Source organism: Varroa jacobsoni, unplaced genomic scaffold (assembly GCF_002532875.2).
Source record: "Varroa jacobsoni isolate VJ856 unplaced genomic scaffold, vjacob_1.0 scaffold_1140, whole genome shotgun sequence".
Classification (NCBI taxonomy): domain Eukaryota; kingdom Metazoa; phylum Arthropoda; class Arachnida; order Mesostigmata; family Varroidae; genus Varroa; species Varroa jacobsoni.
The window spans coordinates 188,181-215,211 of NW_019214042.1; the positions used below are offsets into that span (position 1 = coordinate 188,181).

Genomic DNA, 27,031 nt, shown 5'->3' on the forward strand with positions numbered 1-27,031 from the left:
TATTAATTCCAAAGACGAAAAAAGTATTCGTTGCATACAGAACGAAGTGTATGCATAGAACTCCCATCTTACTAGCGACGACCTAAGGAAAATGATTATTATTACTATATACATATATATATATATATATGTATAGAGAGCCGCTCATGCAGTTAGGACCGACTGACTCATAACTAACCACTATTCACTTGGAACCCATGTCCAACTTTTTTTCTCCATAAGTACCTGCTAGTACCGCCAAAATTCGAATACGTGACGACTATATTACTTCACAGCAAAAGCCTTTGACGCTATCATATTACCTTCATTCTGTCTAAGTGTGATTCTAAATGCGTCAGACGTCAGAACTCGACTATTAACGCAATGCTATTGAAAGCGATTTCAACTTCATATCTGTAATAGTAAAAAGGTCTAGGGGCTTCTGAATAATGTGTTTTCTTTGCTAAGGGCCAAAAAAAGTCCGTTACCGTTATTTGCGCGCAATATGCATAGACTAATACTACGGAAAGCAGCAGAAGCGGTCGTTAATGTAGTGAAAGCTTACGTGAGCTGAATGAGCTTACGTGAGGGAAAGAATAGAAATTAGATAAAGTTTAGAAAGTGCATCAAACCTCGAGAGTGTGAGCGCAATGTTTTATGAAGAACATGAATAGGGGGGTTTCGGATTAGTTCGGGTAGTTCTATGTCGGGAAAAAAAGGACGTACGAAGTGCTGCTCCACATGCTGATGGGAGATGTCTGTAAGATTGATCAATTTTGCGAGCTTCGATGATTATCCCATAGCGTCAAGCGATTTTCGCTTGCGAATCACTAAATATGTGAGCATACATGCACCGGGCCAGTACGTGGCATTTTACAACGTTTAAAATACGCTCTGTGAGGAAAGCAATCGTTTTGAAACGTAACCGTTATGGTAACACGTAGTTGCCACGAATTTCTGCGCAGAAATTCAGTCCTTCGAAAGTTCCATCTGCTCCGAGCGTGCGAACAAAGTTTTCTAATGGGAAAAGCAGTAGGAAGCGTTTATAGGCACACGGAAAACCATCGTCTGTTTGACGGGTGGGCCGTGGCGCAGGCTCCATATTTGATTGTCGAATTCGGTCTTCTCCCATACGCCGGTTTAGCTCACTGTTTATTTTTAGAAATACGACTTGTTCATTATTCACTTTCTATGTCCACCACGGTTCCTGGTAGTATGAAAATTTGTGCCAGGCTTCCTACATGCATTTTAATTAAACTCAGATACCTATTTCATACATAATAAGGATGACTGTTCGCAGTATTAACTCGTACTGAGTTTATGTGTGTTAGCTCTTCACCAATCAAGTAAAAAAAAAGAGCTATGATTAAAATAATCTTAATAACACCAAGACGATTTCGAGTTGTTTCAAACAACTGTCAATGAGACGCCGCTTTAAATAGAGGACGCGTCAGCCTCTTGCCCCCAAGATATGCCCAAGAAGAAGAACAATATCGTTGTGTTTCTCGTTCTAACATGAAACAACATTAATAATACCAAGACAATATGATCCGCATCGTGTATATGTGGTTGACGGTATTCATCCTGGCGTGTATATGTAGAAACAGTAACATACGGGCTTCTTAGTCTTTTAGCGTACGGTCGAAGAGCTGCTTGCACAAAAAGCCCATCAACTGGGTCCGGCAGACTTCATGCTCTAGAGATGATTGTTTGTGAACGCCCTCAATCGCTGCAGTGGCTTTTCAAACTATACGTTCCAAGACGCTACTCTAAATGGCAGCCAACACACTCTATATAATAATAGTGATTTACGGATGCTGGTCGATAGACTCAAACCTCTATAAAAAGAAAACTCTCAGCTTTCTGCAAAGGCATCAGTGGTAATGTCTGGCAGTAGCCATACTAAAATGATACTGTAGACCTTCCGTAGATGACTAGGTCATCGTCTCGCTCTCTCTCTCTCTCTCTCTCTCTCTCTCTCTACTGCTATTCAATCTTTTCTTTGCAAGCAAAAAAAAGTGGCATTATATTTTCAGACATACCACTAAACAAAATAAGACGTTTAAATGTTAAATAGTAATTTTTCCAATTTTTTTTTTTCTATTACACTTTTCATGTTGTGATGACCAGCGGCAAATACATATATATATATATAAATAATTACGTTATGAACTACAGTTCTGCCAAGATAAACTGTGTCTATAGCTATACAGATTGTAACAAGCCTTACGATTGCATAAGAAATCCTTTTATATATCAGTAGATCTATAAATTATTCACTCATCGGCAGAGTTACGGTGGATGGATGCCCTGTACGTACTTGACTGTTATCCTTCCTAACTATGATAGCAAATTCGAAAGTTTGTCCAAGTCATACAACTAAAAGGCAGAATCCGTTTACCTGACTATCTGTCATTTATCACTACCTGACAGGTAAGAAAATATACATTTTCTTTCAATGGCTAAATTGTTCTCGCAAAGAGGCGCAAGGAGAAAAGTATTGTTTTAATCTTGTGGCACAATGTAGCATCTTTCCAACCAAATGTCATTTTCGTAACTGAACTAATGAGTCAAGCTTGGTTTAGTGATAGAGAACGCGTATTGACTTAGTTCTATTGACAATTATATATATATATATATAGTTATCTAGAAAAACACAAAGAAGCTTTTACAAAAGCGATGGAAGTAAAAAAATACCAGATAATTTCCATTAAGCGACACACTAAACGGCTTATTCATAACGTACGTATCACGAATCCCTATTTCTTATTTCGAGTTCAGAAAAGATAAGATTTTATATATATATATTTGTGAGCATGTGTATGTGTCGGTCCCGCACGCTTCCTCTACAGACTCTGCCATCGCTAGCCTTTTGGGGAGGATACTTTGGTCGAGATAGGGCGACGAAAGGGAAACTCGATTGCGTTTCTCTCGATGCTATTGTTTCCCTGGTTGTATGGCCAGACCTTCGATGGCCCATGCCTAGCATTCCACAGATAAGCCACACGGTATGCAACCTTACAATGAGGAACATTATCTGTTGCATCACTGCGTCATGTTCTACCGTTTTGTCGAAGCACTGACAAGACAAAAGCCTTTATCATAATAAGCAGAATCTTGATAAAGGCAGTGGAGGATATTTTCTGTTATTACCGGTAGTACAGCGGATAGGCATGCGAGACACAAGGGATCATAGACATCGTAAACAAATCCTCGACTCAGGCTACTCCACATTAATAAGAAGTAGAATTATACCACCGTCATGTCAGGGAGGGTGCTACGCTTATGACTGAGTCTTCAAAAGAGGATTTCTATTTTCTTTATTGCTATCCTCTGATATTTATTATTTAATGGCGCATAATTAACGAGGAACGCTTGGAAAGCCATTATGTACAAGAAGCTGGAATGGAAACTATAGAAAAATACTTTACTTAGTCCACAGTTATGGTACATGTGCTAGATCTATTTCAGTAAAACATGGTCTTATTATCTATGATATATCGACGACGAACTAATTAAGGAAAACATTGAAAAAACTCACATATTTCTCAGTTGGTACTAGACTGATCATATTTGTTTCCAAGATGCGTATATTTGGGTCGTTGCATTTCTGAAATGAAAAAATTGAAAGTTATTTAGTTATATAACTATTATGCCTAGTGTAAGTAGGGGGCACATTAATACGAACAGCCTCAAAATAAGCCAATTTTGGATCCTATACCAATAGAAAAAAGTGTACGCTCATAGCTGGATACGTGAAAGTACATGCCTGTACTTAGGACTTGTAAAGGCGCTGCTGAAACACATATTGCCTCTGCGGTATGCCTACGCTTGCCTGACCCCCCCCCCCCCTGAGGTTTTTAAACAAATGTATCAGTCGATCATTAAATGTACTAATGACAATTTATAATTATGCTGTTAGATGTTTTTGCAGTCTGCTGTTTTAGTACTATAGAATTCATCAACGCAAGTAAAAGCACTCTATCGAAGTGCTACCTGACCGATGAATCCATATATCTTACACTAACTACCATAAATCTAACCTAGTTTTCAATTTACCACTACTGGGCGCATTTGGAACATTTTACAGTGCAGAAAATGTAAATTATTCTCTCTTTTGGTAAACAGCGATGACTTCATAATACAGTAAAGGCATCAGCCAGCTCTCCCCGTGATCTTTACCCCGTCTTATTCATTTTCAGACGACACCAACGGCTCGCTCCAAACTAACGACCGGCTCAGTTACAGGAGCAAGGGTAAAGGGCAATGGCTCGTTTTGCCTATTCTTTATCTCACTCGATGTAGGCCTTGACCTATTAACCACTACTTAGGCTCTAGAGACTGAGTAAAAGTAATTAATGTCCAGCCTCTGTTACTCCGACAACGGCTGGCTTCTCAACGACCGCCACGTGGGCATTGCTTGAATAGGGCTTGTAACGCTGAAAGTTTTAACTTGTTCATCATAGCGTTCGATATCTCATACGCCTTCTAAACTGTTTTTATGATAAAGCTTCGGCGCTAGTAAGCCACGAAGTCAATTCCCCTTCAATTTAAAGCTGTCCACGATGCCACTTGCTAAAAGCCATTCCCTCATTGATACATTTGACAGAGTATTGACGTTGACAGCGGCTTAGAACCAGTCAGTGGATTGTTAGTGCTTGTTACGTTGTTGAAAGTGTGAATTTTTCAGTCGATTAACTCCTATGCTGAATAGTCGAAGCAGAGTATACTACTATCGCACTATACTTCTTCGCATAGTATGACGTGAAGCGTTGCCGTATTGCACTGGTGAAAATTTTTTTTTTTTTGCATCGGCAACTGACTTTTCCTAATAAATCTCCCACGGAGACATTCTTACGTACGATTAGCTTCATTTTAAGTTACTTTTTCAATCCCAATTGGTGGGCATTGGCACCAATACCACTGATATAGTTTTAAGCGAACCCAGAATGCCAATAAAAATGAACATTCCTAACCGCTATATATCGTTACCCAGTCCCAGCGATACAAGTGTTTCCGTTTCCGTAAACGTAATACACTTCCACTGCCGTGAACGCTCTGGACCTAGCCGGCCCTTCAGCCGTTTTTTTTTGCTGCTTTTTCTCTTTGTATGCATCCGACCAACGCGATTTGTTTGGGGAGACGCTCACAGCTTGATTAGTTCGTATTGCTCAAATTGATCCCAGGCAATTACGTACGCCGTCGAGCCAAAATCGTTTAATTAACTTCGCTACAAATAAGCTGCCGCTTTTGTTAGATATTTTATATACACGACAGACGAATGTCTCCGATACAAAGGAAAACCTATTTTTACTGTGTGAATAAATGCTACCAAAGTGCCAGTCTTATCATATATCCCGAGGATCTGCTCCGATTGGCGGCATTTAATATAAATATACTCTGAGCCAGTCGTTCCTGGCCAATGATCCTTTACACGAACGCACCATCAATGAAACTGCGGATACCAACTGCAGCTATACTATCAATTGGACATAAATTAACTAAACGTAAATGCGTTCTCAGCAAGCATTCAGAACTTCAATATCGTGTGAAAATCACTACTTTACGTGGAACCCATTGTGCATTCCGTCATGGCAATAAATAAGTGCTAGATTGCTTATATAAGGCAATAGAGTCTAGTTCTGCTCCTAAATCAGCGCTGTGCTATTGAAAACGTGATTCCATGGTCCCCTGATGTTGACGTTCTGCTAGACGGAGCCGACAAAGATCGATTTTGGAAAAATAGATTGCTCTTATATAGCTTGCAAGACTTACATATTGTTGTCTAATTTTTGCACAAAGGTGTATTGCTTTAGTTGTTAAATCATTCAGAGAGGCTAAGGAAGGAATGTGGTGAAGACAAACTTTACACATATGTGCTTGGAATTGAGTTTTTTTTTTCTTGTACTTGAATGTTCCTATAAATGTTCCACTCAAAAGTCAGTTAATAGGTTTTTCTAGAATATTTCGACGCTAATCAGGAGCGGTCTACGTGTATTCCGAAACGTATATTTTAGGCGTTGGCCTCGTGCACCAAAATAGCAGTATTGCCGCTGAATCGTTGTATCTAGATTCGCCTCTTTCCGAGCTCCGGTCGGAATGATCACATTTAATAATAATATGACTTCATCTTCAGCGATACGGAAATCTGTAAACAGCTTACCAAAAAGAATCGTACGATTATCATGACTGTATGGATATTGTAGAGATGGCCGCACTCGATCTACCCACTATAGTACGTGCGGTTCTGGTCATCTTATAGCGTCTAGCATCGAACGCATTTGTGTGCGCGTACGAGAGTAACTTTGTGTGTCCGCAATGCATTCTGTTGGACATATTCTGTTACATACGAGTAAAATGGACACAGTATGAAAGAAGCGCGCAGTTGTCTATTGTCCCACTCGTCCACCTCGTCTGCGTTCCCTTCCTTGTCCTATTCTTTAACAGTAGATGTTTACGCTAGATGCCCTGTTTAGCGTCATACATCATTGTGCCGTACGGGGGCCGTCACGTGACCTTAATGGTATAAAAGGACTTGGTGAAGGACACTGAAGGTCACCCCAGGAAGTGCCGTCGACGCGCACTTAATGGAAAAACAACGAACAGGACATCCTGTGTCTGAAACACACCAACCCATTACAACTAGAAACACGCGTAAGGGGTGTTTTAAGCCGCCTGTTGATGTTTTACATTTTCCTCAGGGATAGACAGGTTGATAATAATCATGTCCAGCTGCAGTTTATACATGGCTGTCAACTAAAGTGATAAAAGTTAGGCTGCGGCAATTAAGAAACCATATCGTACAAATATGATCTACGATCTAGAGAGAAATTTAGTCTAGCTAAGTATATCAAAGCTTAGTTTACGTGCTAAACTGATCTGTATAATCAGTTGTTATCTTGTATTATTTGATAGTCAAGCAGAGAATAGGAGACGCCGGGCAATAGTAGCGAAATAAATCACGATCGACTAGGTACCGTGTGATTTATTTACGTTCTGCAGTCGGATTACTGTCAGTTTTTTAGGAGGAGCTCTCAAATTGTATATTCATTACTTCGGCATGAAACAATGGTCACTTGACAAAACTTGTCCAGACAAACAGACGGGAAACGATTGCGATGCCTCTCAACTGCGGGCAGTCTCATACAGATCGATGGCAACACAATATGATGTTCGATACATAAATGAAGTATTAACAATATAAAAGTATAAATACGGTCCGTTTGAATATGACGTGTTGTGATCCAGTTACCTACAGAAAAATGTAGTGTTTTCTCCGCTGAAGATGGAAAAAGGTGATGTTAAAGGGCGATCCTCTTCGCCAACGTAATTCAGAAATTTTCAGAGAGGCTTCGCATTTTCGGTGCTTTTCTTCATTTGTAAAGTAAGAAATTATCTCCTTTCCCCCCTGTAGTTAAAGGTATGGAAAAGTATTATAAGATAGCATATTTTCGGTGCTAGAAACTATTATGAAAAGGTAAACACGAATTTAGAGAGAGATTCTCTCCGTATCTCATGTGAAAAAAATATACAGTAGAATAGGGTCTTTCTTCTACGATTATGCTTGAATTCTTAATGAAATTCAGTAAGTAAATACCCTGCAAGATGACCCACTATATATATATGGTGAGTCTTAATTAAGTCTGTTAATTATGGGCTAAACAAGTACTAGTGTGAGTTCTGTTCCATCCGATTTTAGCTTGACCTGCACGATAATAGTCATACAAATAGTTAATTTTGAAAGCTTCTCGACTGAATCGCTTCGTTAGGTGGAAGCACATTTTTGCTAGTATATTATACGTTAAACATCAATGGAAGATGGCAAGCGTTCTTGTCGAAGTTGTTAGTTTACTGTGGACCGGAGATTCGTAAAAATTCGCTGGCGCTGAACACCCATGAAGTCATGCTCCGCTCTAGTCGAATGCTTATTAATTAAAGGGTTATTTATTACAAGGTGAGGGGCTATAAGTGCTCAGTCAGTCAAGCAGCGGTTCATGTCGCCCTGTTTCGTTAAACGGCCGGCGACAAATATAAAATGACTGATCCCGCTAGCGATGGCTGTCAGCGATAGCCGCGTACCCCTCTTTTTCTGTTTGTTACGATCCGCTCAAATTAATTGAGGCTCATTCAACATCACCAGTGAAAACGCCAGCCAATCGCAACGTTTATTGCTTCATTCGTGAAGAAGTACTCAAATATGCATTGCGAATCTCAAATAGCCATGACCAGATATTAATTTAAGGAATAAATGAAAATAAGGCATTGTTAAGGTTATAGGATTATCAGCCTGCCTGTCGTGCCGTCCCATACGCCTATTGAAGAAACCCTACAGTAAGATGCACTTCGGTTAGACTTCAAGCGGATGCAAGCTTTAATACCTAAAGGCAAAGTGATTTTTAAAGAAAAAACCGAATGTTAAAAAATAAAATACATTATACAGGCGTTCCTGCCAGTAGCGTTGACGGATATGGTGCCTATGTGTATTTCTAATATTCAAATAACTGTGTTGTATATTTATGCATATCATAGACATTCTTGAAAATAAGTGACAACCGATTTCTACAGGAAGATATTGAGGATCAGTAGCAGAAGACTATTTTCTCATATATTCGATGAACGTTCATTGTGCAGAGCCTGTTTTTATATTATTTGAAGCTCAGCTAATAATGAAGCTAGTGTCGGCACAGATCGTGCCTTCCAAAAACTTCGAAGGATGGTAGAAACAACCGTGTGAAATTACCACAGAAGCTTTAGAGAATGTTAAGCAAGGATACGTCTGGCACAAATAGCATAAATTGAGGCGTGCATCGATAGGATCATATTGATGAGAGAAACCATTTTATTCATGTCAAAAGCGCAGACAATAACTATGTCAAGCCTTATTATTTCTTATTATTCTTCTTAGAAGATACTCATCAGGATGTAAAAAAATAATGCAATAGGACCTAGAATTCATACTTTCATACATTCAAAAGATGTCAGGAAATACCGAGACTCCTGTCATTCGGGAAGCCGTTTTAGGGCATCTTTCCATTTCAATTCTACTTTACTCGCAAAAAGGCTACGCTTAAAAATACGGCAAAAATCTCCGTAGTGACTACCTTGCAGGACAGCTTAATTCCTATCAGATCGGACATAAGAGACAATTGAGTGTAGCAAAATACTTGAACGCAAGATATTCTTAGTCGATGCCAGGAGTAACGATGAAAATATCTAAACGCTTAACGTCCAAGTTGCTTAAGCAAAAACAAGACACTGAAATATTGTGAACTGTGTAAAAATTATAGACATTTAATTAATGACATTTAAAATGACCAGATACGATAATATCTAATTTTAATTATTTGTTTAGTCGAGCTATTTTAGTCTCGACAATTTTCAGCACTTTTGCTCACAGCACGTATGACCGCTTGCGGACAGACCGGCCACATGTCTTGGTGATACCTTCATCGGTTTCGATCAAGGTATCTGGCCTGCTGATGTTATCTTGAAAAGATTCTATGCCAGGCATACGGCTCGCCTATATGTATGACCACTCGAGGACAATACAAGCCCCCTTCTAAGTATTTTAGTGGCAAAATTGCTGATTCACCAAACGTCAGCTTGCTAAGAGACAAAGACACCTATAAGAACTCCAGCTCGGAGAACGTCGTGTACCATGATGTACTTTCCAAGTTGAGTCGCATGGTAGTTACATATATATGTTAAGCGGACCACATGGCCAGGTGTGACTCAGACCCGCCTAGCCCGAACCTTCAAAACGAAATATAAACGTAAGGTTTTCTTTATGGATAACATATTAAGTCCACCTTACCTCGTATACTTTCTAAATCTTGCCCGTGGCATGATACCACCATTGCAGCCAAAGATTATCTTCATACGGAACCCTGATATCGCGTTGTTAGCACTCTAATTCAAAGTTAATCATTCTATTTTTGTTAGCGGTTCTATTTTTGGGGGAGCCGATTAGATTTAGCATCCTCGTGGCATTAACGAAGTTGCTTATTTTTTCTTTTACTTCACTTCTACTTCTCTGGAGCGAGCGCTCAAAAATGAGCTATCTCGCTTGTGATTTTAATAAACTTCAGGAAGTTATAATAGTAACTCCCTAACTTAATTAAAAAATTCCTAGTTTAATCCTTAACCGTTGTTGATAGCTATAAATCTAAAGATGTTTCTTTTTTAGGCTTTTTCTAGCAAATCTATTAATCTTTCAACCTCCTATGTATATATATGTATAATACACTGGCCTTCTTTTAAGCAGATCCTTTGGCCCTAACAAACGTCTGGCATTATTTCCTATTACGTAGCCTGTTTCTGCCGATCGTGATATTTATAGGATCATTTCGCTGATAAATTTAGAAAACCAATACAGAATCGATGACCATGTACTTGGAACTGAGACAAAGATTAATGGTAAATGAACATATAAATGCGATCAAACAATTATGTTTTCATGTTAAGTTCTGAAAATAGTATTTCTAAATGGCAAATACTCAATGGTCACATAGTGGACATCGTCGGCGATGCATGTCGAACTTTTTTGTATTAGATGGCTGTCAGTTTATATATATATATATATATATATATATATGTATATTTCATCTGAGTTAGTTAGAATTTAAAGGATACGAGATCGGACAAACTATACTGAAATCCTTAACATGTTCTATTAAATGGAGATTAACCGTTTCCAACAATCAGCCTTGCGACCAACAGTTTGATCGTGACGTACCTGCCGTACACATGCGTACAGCGTGTTCCCCTTCCCCCCTCCAGCTCCTCAAAACGCAAAACGACTAAGAAACGATATGGAGTGGAAATGCCTTTTTTCTATATACCCTAAATATGATATCAGGCGATAAAATGCATACAAATGCGCTGTCTTATTTCTTGTATATAGATTCTCATACTTTCCCAAGGCACAGGAGAAACCAGGACAGCCTACATGTGTCTGCATTACAGGGACCACGGTAACGTAAATATTGGCTTGTCGAAAAAAGGTACTGCATGTTTTTCTAGCTAGATAACCTTGAATAGCTTACGTAGTAAAGGCGACGTCGTGTCAGCGTCGGTGTCATTTGAATGCTGAGATTTAGCTGGAAGGCTTTTATTCAGACCTGAGATAAAAGCGAGCTAGAGAATGAAATTTCTGCCAAGCTGTTATTACTACAATTTTATTATTTACAGGCTACTTACGGTCAGGATGTTCTACCGGAAGGGACGAGCGGAGTGCTTTTATCGCTTTTGCTCCAAAATGTTTCGATACTCTTCACAGGGAGTCAATGGAAGAAATTGCGCAAGACTAACGTGTCAGTAGTCCATGATATTATCCAACGTCCACCAGTAAACAGTGTGTTTAAACTATTTGGAAAAAGCTGGCTACATCAACAATGCAGTGTCTTTAATGGGACCCGAAGGGCGTCGTGTTCGCTTACTTGGAACGAGTTGCTATCGCTTAGCAAGACGATTGATCGGATTTGTACCTTTCACAGCTAACAGGATCATGACATTGAAAAAATCCATTGAGAGCAAGCGTTTTCCCTCATGACAAAGCCAGACCTTACACAAGTCGGCAAGGATTCCGCTATGTAGCCTGGATCATGGTGTTACTAGAAAAAATAGCAGAGATCCATTGATCCGAATGGTACATTGTTAGCTTAATATTATTATATTGAAATAGAAGAGCTACTCGCTTCACCCTCGGCTTTTAACGGCGTTCAAAGTCAGCCCAGAAACATCAATCATTACTGCGTGTAAGAATCTCCAAGCCTTCATTCGTCTAGCCGATTTGTGGCGGTACACAGTTATGTGGGAGTGTCAAAGATTTGATACTCCCACTTTTGACAAAGCCGTTTGGCACAAAAAAGTAATCGTACGAGCTGACAAGCAAGACCTTAGCAGCCAGCAAAATGAATTATACATCCGGGCTAATTGAAAGGCCTACCAAATGACGTTGACGTAGCAAATATGGCGCTCTAAAAACGTAAGCAAGCATATATTGAAGAAGACTTGGGCTATATGGATCCGAACAATGCTACGTAACTATGCACATGACAACCGCCAATTTCATATAGGTATATCCGTTTGGGCTACTAGGAAATCCACGACACACTTCCTAGCCTACACACTTTATAAAATATAGAAATTTCTTACAGAAATTTAAGGATATCATATCAGAGCAGTTTCCGTATTAGACGCCGGAGGATGCGGAAGGTCAGCATCTGATAATATAAAATGGAGTAAACAGACAATCATATAAACGTTATCGTACGTATCGTGTACGGCGTAATACATACAAAAGATCTGTGCTTCGGATACGACTGTGTTGTTCTGAGTAGACCGTGAACGCATATTAATTTGTTTTATAGTTTATTGTCAAACAATTCAATAATCCTAGTAAATACGATATAAGAACGCGATAGCACAGTTATGTACGTCTCGACAAATATTTGCTTGCGTGCGTGTGTATAACAGAAGTGAACAAATCACTAACGTACGGGCGTAATGGTCGCCCGCTCACTGCGGGGCTCATGCTGTCGACCGCTGCGCCGTCCGTTCGAGGAATTCTTGTCACTCGGACATTTCAAAAACCGCGCGGGTTCTATTTACAGCAACGCAGTGAGCCGTAATAGCAACCGACAACCGCGATAGATACTAGGATTGTCTGGGATCGTGAAGGCAGGGGTCAAAAGCCTGAACCGATGAAATCGCATGGTTCTGCGGTTTTTTATTGTCTTTCTTCAGCCTTTTACCAAACGATCGTTGGCTATTGCAGTATCCGTTTATGCGATTAACTGCAGCCAGGCCATTTGGTCATCGTAGTGGTGCCTTAGCGCACTTATGTTCGGTCGATAGTGCCTTCCTTATCCATCCAGTCACTGATTCTATTGAACGCTTGGAACCGACCGAAACCACAGTCGAATACAACTAGTTTTGCTGGGTTAGGAATTTTGGGTTATTAAAACAACATGTGAAGAACAGTCCACCCATGGGACATGTACAACTATTACCAACCAAAGTCATTGTTTCTATGTCGCACTGTATTGACGCCCAGTCAAGCTGAGTGTTCATACCGAACGCGGTCAAACGCTCTAGAATTTTCGTCCCCCATTGAATGATCACGGCGAGGTTGTCGGGTTATTTCGTCGCGTACCCATTAGAAATAACCGGCTTAGAGTCGTTCTAATACGTGATAAGAGAGAACAGGTAGTCGGCCTTATTGTTTTCCGTCTTACTGTCGGTTTTTTTCTTTCTCTTCTTCCAGGCTCGTTTGTATGTTTTTGTGTAGCTTTATATGTAACGCAAATGTTCTTCTCGTCGTCCTTCCTTCTCTGCATCTTGGAACGGAAACGGATATTCAATTTGTCCCTAGCTAATATACTGTCGCGCAAGCTGTTGACTAGAAGCCGGCCAAGAAGATTGGAAAAATCAGAAGTAAGTCTAGCGTACTGCTTTCAACCACCCCCCGTTCACCTGCCGTCGGCAACCTAACAATACTGCAGCTGCCGCAGACGTATAGGACAAAGAAAAAGAAACAACTCGTTTCCCTTTTTAGTAGCGGTATGTTTCCAAAATGTGCGACGGTTGCAGGTAAACAATCTTCAGCCATTGCGACTTCACCAAGATCACCATCCTGTGCTGTATACGCCAGCTACGCAAGGACCATTTCTTTTCATTCACATTGTGACATGTATGTGACACATTGTCACATACCTAACAACGCTGAGCGAAAGGACGTTTGACCCAAAAAAGCGGTTTCTTCTGGGCGTTCTTGCTGAACGAGGCGCGAATGTACTGCAAGGATTTAATTAACGTCGTTCCTGCAGGCAGAGCCGAATCAAAGGTCAGCAAAGACAAGAAGATGGAACCAAAAGTAAGTTCGATGTAAAAGTTGCATTATGGACAAGGTTGCATATAGATGTATGTACAAACAGCAGCGACGTCTATAAATATACAATGTCAAGGTGTCAAGGAGCGTCAACATCCGCGTCAGCCCTTATTAACTCTTTATAGTGGGAGTCCTGTTATACGTGAAACTTTTCAACATATCTTTCCAGCCAGCATAGGTGTCAATTTGTTTTCCTTGCATTTTAAACATTCAATCTATAATCGCTGTTGATTCACGAGTCGCATTTACTACCGTCACTTGCTCTCTGCTTTACGCGCTTGTTATAGCAGCGGGCATTGAATCACTAACAAATGTGCCGTTGCGGCCTATACACAAGCAAATTAACATAGATTTCTAAGTATTTGATATTTAGCTGATCAACTATATAGTCAACGTACACGTATTTTCTCTAATGGTATTCAACTAGATGTTACTATATGAAAGTGTTAATCACTTAACATTACAAAGGGGGTGTGCTTTCAGTACTTTAAGAACATTCGGTAAGATGTCAAGGTGCCCGTCCCCAGCAAAAAATTCATTACGTGGCTACTGCATGCTAATAGCGTATACACCTTGTATAACAAAGTACTTCATGACGCAGCTAGCGAAGAAGTGCAATTTGGCGCTTCTGCTGCTGCTTGTACACTACATGCACACTTGATAAAGATCTCTTCTTCTAAGTCCTGTTTGTACCTACGGATCGAAAATTTCCCTATTTATTTCTCCTAAAAAGGAAGCGTAACTCTTTTTCTCAGTTTCTCTATCGAATAGGACAATCTATGATACCATAACCAAACATTTACAAGAACTCGATTAATGATAACATAAATATTTTCAAGGGTATGATGAAATGGCTCTAACCTAACGCCATTACGCCTCATACTGTAGTATGAGCGTGTCTGATACTGAATGCCGTAACCATCGAGATCGTTATTTAATGGCTATATAGTAGACCATGCCTTTTCGCACGAAACTGATCTTAAGGTTATATTAATGCTTGTGATACGAGTAGTACATACCAATGGGCCACTGGCGCATTGTCTGAAATTGACGACTGTGAATGTGTATTTTTACAATTTGACCAAAGTAGGCAGTGCTGTACACTGCTATTTGTTGCAATACCGCTCAAAAGTTTCTCACCCACCTACCTTTTTCTAACGTTATGTGTTGAGCAGGATTACAGATTTAACTAAAAATCACCGCCATTGGCTGTTTTACGCGGGACGTGTAGAGGGATCAACAAATAGTTTTGCGTCTTCTGCCACTCACTACGCTCGTACCTGGCAAATTGCGAGACAAGGGCATTCCCTAGCACGCAACGATTTTATATTCAATGAATTATCAGATTGTGCGAAGCGAGCTTAAGTATTTGACTTCCAAGCTATACGCCATTAGCAAAGTGTTCTGTCGTTAAATTTTTGGCCATGTACGACTCTAAGCAGATAGAGCGTCATCAGATAATAGTGAAACTAGAGGCTTTATTAAAATGACCGGTGCATACATTTTGGGAGCGGAGATTCGGAGATTGAAGGCCACAGTACCTTAAACTGGTTCTCGCGATGGCTCAGAAGGTAACGTAGGTGCCTGCTAAGCTACGGGATACGTCATGGTCTAAGATCAAAACCGTTCATACACAGAATTTGTTGTGCACTGGGAGCCAGTCGTTTGATGGTACGGAACGCCTAAAAGCGATACGGAGCGATAAAACTCGAAACAGAATACCTCAAACGGAAGAACAGGTTACTGTAATCACGAAAGCTTTTGGGCAAAAAAGCATGGACGATTGGCCCTCTAGCGGCTCAATATAGAATTCCTAAAAGTAGGCGTACCAAAAACACTGAACACGAAGAACAAAAGGTTTATCACGCCTAATGTAGATGAATATATATTTAATCTTATTCTAAGATTTAGCAACTATGTATTACCGACAGGAGAAAGCCGCTTGGAACGCCACGGTAGAAGTGGCATCGGTCGGTCTGTTTCGTCCACCAGAAGAGGATCAGGCGGGGGAATGGGGTCGCGCAGGAGAGAAATAACCTTATACCAAGGACATTCTTCAAGGAAATGCGGTGGTCAGTACTACCGTGTACCTTGAATTCCGTAAGGTGTTTATGGATAAATGGCGTAGTAATTGACACACCAGGTACGATTACACTTTGTTTCGCTTTAGACAAAACAAAGTATTACTTCATTGCCTCTATGTCTTAAAAACAGCTATAGGTGGCATAGTGTATTCTAAAGTTGATTCGTTCAAACTACTACTAACGAGGCTAAATATGGCGGCGCGAATCACAACCGTTGAGGAACTTTCAGAGCGCTGAGTACAATATGGTAGCACATTTAACAGATTCCAATACAATATTATTGTTCCATTTTATACTGGTCAAGGGTCATGAAATGTTTGATCTGCTACGGGCAACCTAATATATTTACCATTTCGATTCAAGCTATGATATTTTTGTACAAAGATACCTGGGGATATGACTACGTTTGAACAGGATGTGCGTGTTTGTAATAGCCAATTATAATTATATAGATGTATATACACAGATCACCTTTGACCGGTCTAGCAAATACCGACTTAGGAACGAGCTTTGCATGGTAAGAGGCTTTCTGACTTCAGAGAAAGAAATCTTAGATGTCGTGAGCCTGTCAGGAATCGAGGTGATCCTGCTAAACCAGGCATCCGATCGATATGCAGTTATGTAATACATACCGCGTGTGCTTTTAGTCTTGTTAATAGTAACACTAAGAAATTAGTTATATTTGTCGATAAGTACGCCTTGTTAAAACGTGCCCTTAATTGCTCGTTTGTTGGCTTGCTGTGTTAACAACGGCCAAACTCAATCAGCCCATGTCTACTGGTGGAATATTCATTTTTCGCAGGATACGGGGAAAAAAGAGGAACTAACATACCGAGTTCATGGCGGTGCTACTAAGAAAGGACACATCAAAGTCCGTCTGTCCCACAGAGCCCGATTGACCTGTGGCTGTTTGTATCTCGTAACATAATGAATGTTTTGGCCAGAACCAACTGCCGTCAGCCTGGGACAAGCGCCTGTTGCTTGCCTAGCGTCTAAGTGTTGGCGCCGTCGCATGTTGTTCTTACCGCACTAGCCACCGACGACCCATCTCATCGAAAGAACGACGGCGTCTAGAATGGCGCCAATAATAAACCTTCATATGTATGTCATATTGTGCCTTGACGATGTCAGACCATACAGGTTGCGACGTGAACGGCTTCAGAAGGCTCTTGGCAGTGAAAGCTAGCTATTATATTAATTACTATATTTACTTATCGGAACTATCTTCCATCGACAATTAAAAAAAAAACAGTTTTAATAAATTACCTCTGTCTTGTAACAAAAGGCACCAGCAAATACTGGTCAGCTTATTCGCAGTACCCGACGTTTTGCAGTTCTTCATTAAGGACAGCCCTTGGGTGTTTAATCTGATGTGGTGGGCTGATAGAGTAGAATAAAAGACAACTTTATTCAAAGACAAATAGGTAATAGATACCTAGTCCAGTTTAATGAACGCATTATTTTTTATAGATATCATTTCTATTTATTTATTTATTTATTAACTTTAATAGAACTATTTTTTTGTTTTGTTAGATTGGAGTGATCTCTAATTACTGCTTAATACACACAGCGCGATAATAGTAGACATATACATACAGGCCCTGGGTAATAGGGTTGTATAGCATGAAGAGAACCATTCGAAGGACACTGAGTCGGTAACAATAAAACTCTTTTACGAACCTACTGGTATAAATATAAATACCAGTAGATTTACATAGATCAGGCCGTTGGCCGTCAAACTAAAATTTATTATGTTTGCAGTAGTCCTCTTTTTCAAAAGAGAAGGCCCAATGAGTTTTGCATACCAGATTTCACTGCTAAGGTATTCTTTCTGCTATTGTGAGGCTCTTATCCACAAAATTCAGAACCCCCCATTTTAAAACTTTAGCACGAACCTGATGTAGGCTTAACGCGATAAAGTAAACAACCTAAATAGCATCAGAAATGGCAAAAGCTGGAAGTAGCAAAAAATGTCTAAGACGCAAGTCCGTGTCTGGGAGCCTATATATCCGTACAGTATGTACGCAAATAATGACGCTTACTAGTAAGAGCTATCTCTAAACAGGCCAGATTCCATGGGGAAGGACAAGCAAACGGACTGCTATGGTTACAACAGCTTTGCTGAACATAGGGATTTGGATTCCGAACCATTTATATTTTCCCGAAATATTCTAGTGGTTCATTTATTTGCAACTGGCTAGAAATATAGTGGCTTTTCTAAAGAGATATTAGTTGTAGTGGCTCATTATTCAAGCATTTAAACTACAAAATTAAGAAATCATCTGTTTTTCTTTCTTTCTTTCTCGGTCGTTGGACGGTCAACTGAGTCACTTTCAATACAAGTGCGACAATTGATATCTATATAGGTAGAAGACACACCACTAACAACCTCTATCGTATGAAAAAACTAGAAAAAGCAGATAAATAGGACCCGCAGCCCAGATATTGTTGGCCCGTAAGTTGAGCAGACGCCGGTTTTTTAAAGCACCGTTGTACATAGTCTATGGCTTAATTTAAGCTATATCTTGCAGCATGATTGAACCGTTCTCTGTTCACCTATCACCACTCAATACTTCACTTAATCACATAATACCCTCTTTAGGGCCTACACACTTGATATAATGATTGAGGATAGTATGTATCAATTTACTTTGACTCGTGCCCTACTACACTCCTCCTTTTCCAGTTAGCTTGCAAATAAGGGCACACTTTAAGCTGAGCCATCGGAAAAGCGACTTTTAATTAAAAGGCAATCCACTTGTTTTATAGATAGATGCATGTCTCTTCCACAACCAAAGAGCTCGGTCAAAAACTTCCAGCTAATTCTCGGTAGCTGATCCTATTATTATTATTTATCCGAAGAAACTTTGGAACGGATAGATGATTTCAACGTTCAGCTTCCATCTGCAAGATGTAAAAGGACTATAATGGTCACGGGCGAAGACTTTTACTGAAATGTTCCTCACGAAGATCACAAAAAGCCTCTGAAGTCAAAGCGACATCTTGATATTTGTAGTTCTCATCATTTGGGTTCGGAATCTAATAATACTAAGTAAAGTTCTACTGAACTCTGCGAAATGTAAGGTTCGTATTAAATTTTGCACGCTAACGTGAATAGTATTTAAAACGTTCGTCTTTGTGCATATATATAGACTGCCTCAGATACACGACGTGTGAGCACAGCTTTCATTTCTCCAAGAAGTTGTAGACGGTGCTTAAGTTACCTAAACCGCAGCTGGGTTAGGGTCTAGATGCTTCCGTAGAGTCGCGGTCTGATTCAGCGAGCTACTTTTGAAAACTAGTGGATAGCAGTTTCCGAAAAAAAAAAAAAAAAAGCTATATTTAAGCAACCACGCCTAAAACAACAATCCTGCTATCAATCCTAGATTTAGTAAGCTTCTACTTCAGATACTAAAAGAATGAATTAAGGATAAGTGAGAACACTTAGCCGAACCTAACACAAAATGATACCGCAAGAAATCAAATTATATGCCCATTTTACCTGTCAAATAATTGCTTATTTGATTGCTAATATGAAATAACTTCAAGTTGACATACTTTTTTTTCAGTACTATATTTATGGTAGTCAAGAGTCAAAAAACGATATGTTTTTTTTTTTCTTTTTCCTATTAGTTGTACATCTGTGCGATTATTTTTGACAGAAGAAAATAAAGAGTTCTGGCAAAAGGATTACCGTTATGAGTAACAGTCATCGCTACCATCATAAGAGCCATTAAATGAGGCAATGCTATCACGCACCGCATTTACGACGGCACCACGATACAAACAATACGTAAAAGTGTTATATTTGGTACGAGCCAACCCGGCTCATTCTAAATACTCCGTTAGTGACACCGACAAAAAGTCGGCATCAGTTTAGCTGGATAGCAGCATTTCATTTTTCATCTTATTCCTTTCTGTATCATTAACCAGCATTAACAGGAGCAGTGCAAGAAAAGGAGTCACCATTGTAACTATTACCGCCTGCTGCTGCTGCTGCCAGCTAGCCACTGCGACACAAATTGATGGATTGCAAACATCAACTGACGGAAGGCCGGATATACGGACAGCCACACAGGCAACAAGGCGGCCTTTGGACATGTCTTGAAATAGAATAAAGAAAGAAGCAAGATCGTTATCGTCATCCCCATTGGTATCGTCCTCGTAACCGTTGCCCCGATACTCGTCGCCTAGCGGGTGCAATGGCGGTGATGGTGATACACGGCAGCCCATCCGCATATTCGAGAGTAAGCCAGAGCAGGCGAAAGAATGGCAATAGCCGGGTGACATTCAATCGGCGGTACGCAAATACGGCGATAGCCATTTGTCAAGCTCCGCTTAGAGCTGGCGCCGCTGCTACTGCTGATGTAGGGTCAGCAGTGATAACGGGAGAACAGAAAAGTCGTTTGTTGGCATTGGTATTATGATTGTTACAGCTCCTATCGAGTCTTTCTACTGAACGCTAGACACAGGTAGTACTGATAGTCTGGAAAAGTTAGCTACATACAGAAAGAGAAACCGTCCAGACCTGTCTACCGTGTTCGCCTGCTACTTACAGCCACCCAAGATATATCAATGTCAATACGACTCGATTCTAGTGCTGCTTCTGCTACTGATGTGTTAAACTCAGCTGGCGCCACTAGTTCACAGGCGCTGATAATAACGCGACGGCGGTCTGCAGGTTTGTAAGGCTGTAGTGGCCGGCCTCGGTATGGTCGTTTCAACTGCCACTATAAACTTTTTGTAAAGCTCTTTACTTTATAACGATCATCTGTACAGTTTATAACTGGCGTCTAGGACTTTTCTCCAGTGGTACTAGCCAGGAAGTTTATTGCAGGACAGCATTAGCACTCCTCGAAACGACGACCCGCACGACAAAAAAAAAAAAAAAAAACAGGATTCATTTCAAAACATATATTATAGCTGTCGCTACTTTGCCTCCTTGAAGAGCCTACGCTTCAGCTTATCAATTTTATACAAGTACCTGAAAACGAAGCGTTGCGGACGTAGAAAGCGAATTGGCTACACACGCACTAATATCGTTTCAGTGTCTGGCTATAAAGACAAATTGTAGAACAATTATTACAACATTATTATAAAAAATATATATATATAATAAAAAATTATAAACACTAGAACGCTCGATGGCGGCGAAGACAGCTCGCCGTAGAAACGCTGCATTCGGTGAAGATTCTACTAAAAACACCGTAGGCGATTTGTTAAAACAAAAAAAAAAAATCCGGGAAAGAAATCTAGAACTCGAAACACTGCTCTCGTGAAAGGAAGACCCCTTATAAAGGTAAATAACCAACGGTCGAGGACTCATCTCAAGTGCATAGCTGTTAGTACTCTAGCTTTTTGCATGCAAAAACATGTACAATCTTGGCCAGATGAGAAGTTGTACAAATAACTACTACATATTTTCAACGAGAAACAGATACGTAGAGACGCTTGTTTCTTTGTCCACCGGTTACAGATATTGTTGCTGGCTCTTCTACCATAGTCACCTCAGTGGATGGACGTAATCGTATTCCAGGACACCATCCTGAAGCGAGTATGTAGCTGTAAAAACTTACAGGGTCTGTTTAATCGTATAATGTAAACAAATCCTGGTTTGAACTGTGGATAAAGTGTCGGATGGAACCAACAGTAAAAAAAAAAAACCTCCGCACTAACTAGCCAAAATTAGTGAACGGAACTTTGTTCGCATGCCTCTTGCACGGCAGCTTTCCATCTGTTTTCTGGACGCTTTTTCCGTTATCCAACATACTCGCTAGACATCTGTTCTTCAAAATTGCGCCAATTTTATAAGAAAATTACTCTTTAACTTAACGTCGAAATGATCTTTTGGCTCTTCATAGACTTTCATACTTCTGCAGCGTGGAATAAAAAAGTTATATAAATGACAGACAGACAGAAAGTTTGAAAAGCGAGTATTGTACTAAACAACCTCATACACTCTATGTAAATGAGATGCGTATTCCAAATATCAGAAGATCACGAAGTTTTTCTAGGACAAAGCAACGAACTCACTGTAGTGAATGCAGTGCGCCATTTTCGCAACTTAAGCGCGTATAAGTTACTATCTAGTCTTTTTGCGCCTTACGAGGCTAAAAACTTCCTTGTTTTCTCCGAATTGGCCTGTTATTACCCCAGACTTTAAGTCTGCTGGAGTTTTTTTTTATATATTAGCGATATTTTATTGAATTTACACCTCTGCCAATACGGTAGACGGTTATTATATTAAATGCACATGACCGTCAGGGATGACACCTGTACCCTGCCTTTGTTCAGATGCAGTTTTACAAACAAGGCGCAGGTTTCGTTTTGCCAGAGAGACTGGCGATCGACTAGCCGGCGGTAAAAAACTTGTATACCTACAGCCAGCAAGAATTGGCGACACATTTATTGTTATTCTATATTTTGTAAATCCGCGCCTAAACTTGCCAAATATTTGTTGTCGAGAGGGAGCAAAGCCTTTAAGTTTTCCATTAGCATAGGGACAAGGGTCCTTTTTCGCTGACCATCCTTTATGCCAACTTTCACGCTCAAAACATTCTATATGAATACAGTCTTTTCATGAAAACCTTAAACAGATTGTTGCTGGCAATGGAAGGATCAAACAAGTCCGCATTGTCGAAAACAGTATGGAAGGAACCTGTAAGCGGTGTGAAAGGTCACGATCAAACAAGATCGACGCTAACGGATTACCTGTGTGTCTTAAATGAAGCGAACATTCATTGTACGCTATTTAATGCCATTACAAATAAAGATATATAAATCAGAACTTTTATTGTCCTATTGAAGTAAGCAATAAGTTCCGTTTGTTGTAGCTGGCAGACTATACGACAGTGTATTGGCAAGCAAAGTTATTGCTATCGAAAAAAGTTACTCACATAGGAGAAAATGGGAAGTCCAACCGCCGTTGCAACGGAGGCCTCTGTTTTGCAGAAGTTCTCAGGCCCGATGATAACCGAGACATTTTTGTTGAACATTTCTACAACGATTCTAGTTGCCACATTAGGATCTCCGCCTTCGTCCTCGAATAGAATTTCCACCTACGGCACCAGGACATAATCAATAGGTAGTCTTTATCCAAAAATACTACATCACAAGGTTTTAAGCATACGAATAAGTATTTTGCCTACCTTGTCGTCGCCCAGAATCGTGCTTGAATTGTTGATCTCCTCGGCGGCAAACGACAGTGCGCCAGAAATTTTCAAGCCCAACTTGCTTCCGCCCATATTTCCAGTAAACTGCGGGATATAACCGACTCTAGAAACAATTTAATTTCATATTACTTTATTATTATCACATATTTATTCATATATAAAATAATAATACATTACCATTATATGAATAGATAGTCAATATGATGGATACATTTGAGGTACAAAGAATTACGCTTTGAAATGAAAAAGAAATGGCAATTCATAGTGGAAAAGGACGGAGCAGAAATGATCTGCGGTGCTCTCCTGCATGCAAAACCAGCAAAAAATTTTTTTCTAGCGTTCCTGTTTTTACTACACTCTGGATATCGAATGTAAGTTTAGCATACCTTAGAGTACTTGTAACAGAGCATGATGAAACACACCTTCTGAGTAGTTTCGGACAGTACTACTCTACCACTACTTTATACCGAAAAAATTAATTTAAAATGAACGTATCGAACTCTAATGGTAAAATCTCTAGTATTGATTTACTTAAATCTTAGACACATTAGACTAGTACGATACGAGCGTCTTTACAAAAATGCTTCAGAATAAAAAAGGGACATCATTCAAACACAAAGGCTAACAAAGGGCACCGAAACGATCTTGAGAACTGACGTCGCGGAAAACTTGATCGTTAGTACTACGCATATTTAAAAACAAGTTCTTTCGGTAGGATGTCCTAGTTGAGTTGTTACAACATTTACCTCTGGTACTGCTTTGTCGATTGGCTCTGAATATGGAAATAAAAAACAATGACCTTTCAGAGAGAACCAAATGCTCCTGCAATGAGTACGTTAAATTTTCGTATTGGTAGTCGTTCGCGTATTATCTACTTACGGTGCATTTTTTTACCCCAATCTCTGTATGCATATGTGCGTGTTCGGTAACCTACTTGTGGATTTGGCCCGCCGCTGTTAACGTGGGTTCCAGAAGAAGCGCCACGAGCGTCGCAATCAGCAACAGAAGCGGACAGCGCATCGAGGAAGCGCTGGAGATTCCGACAATCAACCAAAGTGGCCATTGGCACGCAGTGGTCACAGTGCCGATAACGTAAGCAGTACCAGGAAGCGTTGCTGTACTCGTAGAAGTGACGCAATAGTGGCAGAAATAGCGACGAAAACACTCGTGAAGATTTGGGGAGGCTGAATTGCGCCTGGTGGTGTGGGGTGGCGGCGACCCCAGGGACCAGGAGCGCATTTGCGATTACTCACTGAACGCCGAGCGCCTTTGTCGGCAAGGTGGGTCTATTTAACGCAGCCAGCCAGTCTGCTATTTAGCTAATGGAGGACTAGCCAGATTTCAACAGTCTATGTGGCGTTGTCGTGGTTATGATTAGGTAATTGGTAAACAATAAAGAGCATGACCGTTGTCTCTGCACGGCATATGCTAGACGAATTCGGCAGATGCCTGGGCAAGTCAAGCTGCTGGGAGCGCTCAGAGAGGTCTTTAGCGGTCACAGCTAATTTTAGAACGAAATGGTGTCACCATCGCGATGAAGACGCGGATTACCATAACGGCGATGAACTTAAGGATGTATTGAGCATATCGTCACGTTGCTGAAAATAAGCATGAGTATTGACATAATTAGTAGGTTTCTATATTAAAAAACTAGCAGTATTTAAAAATACAAACTTTTTGTTAGTGATCAAGATAAAAATTACTATACAGAAGAAAACCGCTTACGGAATGCTTATACGCGATTGGTCTGTCACAATGCCTGCTATTTTGCATAGAAAAAAACTTGCTTCAAGCAGCATAAAAACATAAGAAACTAGGGGGAGGATTCAGGGAGGTATGCAAGCTAGTCGTAGCTTCAGGACTCTGCAGCGCCGGTGACCCGCTGCGATAGTTCAGAATCCCGGTTTGGGTGCAACAGCTGAAGGTATTTCTGAGTTTTGCAAGGGCCGCGACGGAAGATCGTTACCCTAATTATCCAAATCGATTTAATGAGGTGTCGACATCCACCATAAGATTGCCGCAGCTCCTGCCCTCACCAGTTACTGGAAACTTCCTGAACTGATCGCACCGAAAATACGGACCAAATCCTGAATCGCAGTTCCAAATCTCAGTCAGTCGCTCCCAGAACAAAAGTCGAGGCCAGAATCATGTGAAATGGTAGGGATCGTTTAGCGAAGCTACAGGGGCGCCTTCGCATTACGCTATCACGCTGGAACCAACTTGCTGTAATTTCACTTTGTTCACACTCTTGCGCGGAAAGAAACGGGCCGCGGACATCCATTTAACGAAGTTTGCGTGCTCTATGACCCTCATTCCACGCTTTGTAGAAAAAGTGTTATGCCTTCAGAATACGGTTTATGGCGCTGTATACGCGACGAAGTAACAAGAAGTGCACTGTAACCCTCGTGAAGAAGCGACCTGCAGGTCGTGGCTTACCCTATTTTCAACGTTTCCATCGTAGTGGCAGGAAACTTCAATGCACGCTTGGACCAGCCCACCCCGAGCTGAACGTCAACCCTTCAAGTCGTACTGATGGAGCATCATTGCCGGATAGTCAACCTTAGCACGGTACCAGCGTTTGCCGGCCCTGCAAAAAGCTCTATCATAGATATCTTCGCAATGAAACCGAAATGAAATAAAATCAAATACAGTGAAAAAGGACAGTTCCAAGCACACATTCCTGTCGCATTAACCTTCAAGGTCCCCTTAAAACGATTGGTTATCTGAAAACATAAACCTCTATCGCGTAAACTGGAAGAAGCCTTTAAAACTCATGAGACCATCTCAGTGCCAAGTACTCGATCGATGCTAAGGTCCATTCGCGTCATCTCGTTGATATCCTACGACTTTCGCATGCTTATCCAGCCTGCCCTAGGAAACATCGGCCGAAGTTCGGTTACAACTGCTACCTCGTCCGTCGTGCCCAGGATTACTGGCAACACTATAACCGGTAACGGCGCCACTGGCATCGGGGTCCAAAGTAATTTTCAAGAAAACACATGCTTCTCAGAGTAAAACATATCTAGAACAGCAGGCGACTATTTTTATAAAAGCAGCCAAGCGTCAACTATATACATGCCTTATCTACGGCAGGCCTGCATCGTGTCCCATCACCTCGGCGGTGCTCGCGACACCATATCTTAGGGTATCTAACTGCCCAACTCAATAAAAAACAAACTGACAAGGGACGAATGTAATTAGGTGAAGTAGGAGTTTTTCGTCCGTTATGCGTTCAAGAGCATATGTTCTAAACAGGCTGTGGGACCAGACAGAATTTCAAGTGGGACACCTCGACGCCGCCATGGAGCTGACTTCGTACTGAACTGCTTTGTTCAATAAATGTCTTCATTCCGAACTGTTTTCTCATCATTAGCGTGATGTAACGCTTCTCATTAGTCCAAAAGGCAAAGGCGACTCAAAGCAACTGACGTTATGGCACAAGTCACGAAGAAAAACGTCTGCTGTAAACTTTTCCTGTATCTGTTGACAAACGGGCTAAATGCGTTCCTAGAAAGTGTACGTGTCCTATCAAAAAGACAACACAAATTAAGGTGGTAACATTCAGTTGTAACGGTACGCAAGACCCTATCTACCAAAAAATACGCGACACTTATAAGAATCCCTCGGCGATATATTTACACAGCGTTCGTAGGCTTAAAGCTGCCTTTAACTACACCCCAAGGAGCTTAGCTACGGTGTTTCACCAATATCGATGTTCTTACGAACACGGTTAAATTAATAACAGCGATATTCTAAGAGAACAAGGTTACAATTGATGAGAGGGTCTTGGAGCTGCCAACGTTTCTGTACACTACAGGTGTGTTGTACTGAACGGAAAACTCGAAAGAAAGACTACGGGTGTTGCCTTGAGATTCTGGATTTTTCTCAGTCTTGCTTAAGGATCA

General features: G+C 40.6%; 1 protein-coding gene and 1 long non-coding RNA gene across 7 annotated transcripts in view; one reads left to right on the forward strand and one right to left on the reverse strand.

The window, feature by feature from the left end:
* The window catches only part of LOC111267012 (uncharacterized), an 18,319-nt gene extending 1,082 nt beyond the window's left edge, over window positions 1-17,237 (forward strand). The window contains exons 2-5 of the long non-coding RNA XR_002684374.2: window positions 13,247-13,416; window positions 13,573-13,855; window positions 15,802-16,013; window positions 16,757-17,237. This is a non-coding gene — a long non-coding RNA (uncharacterized LOC111267012). The remainder of the gene's footprint in view (window positions 1-13,246; window positions 13,417-13,572; window positions 13,856-15,801; window positions 16,014-16,756) is intronic.
* Window positions 1-27,031, reverse strand: part of LOC111267009 (receptor-type guanylate cyclase Gyc76C) — a 70,957-nt gene that overhangs the window by 24,749 nt on the left and 19,177 nt on the right. For all 6 annotated transcript variants that reach the window (XM_022844948.2, XM_022844947.2, XM_022844946.2 and 3 more), the window contains exons 2-5: window positions 24,061-24,724; window positions 23,103-23,229; window positions 22,851-23,012; window positions 3,521-3,589 (exon numbers count right to left, since the gene is read on the reverse strand). In XM_022844948.2, coding sequence (XP_022700683.1) covers window positions 3,521-3,589; window positions 22,851-23,012; window positions 23,103-23,229; window positions 24,061-24,365 — 663 coding nt within the window. In that variant the 5' untranslated portion in view covers window positions 24,366-24,724. The remainder of the gene's footprint in view (window positions 1-3,520; window positions 3,590-22,850; window positions 23,013-23,102; window positions 23,230-24,060; window positions 24,725-27,031) is intronic.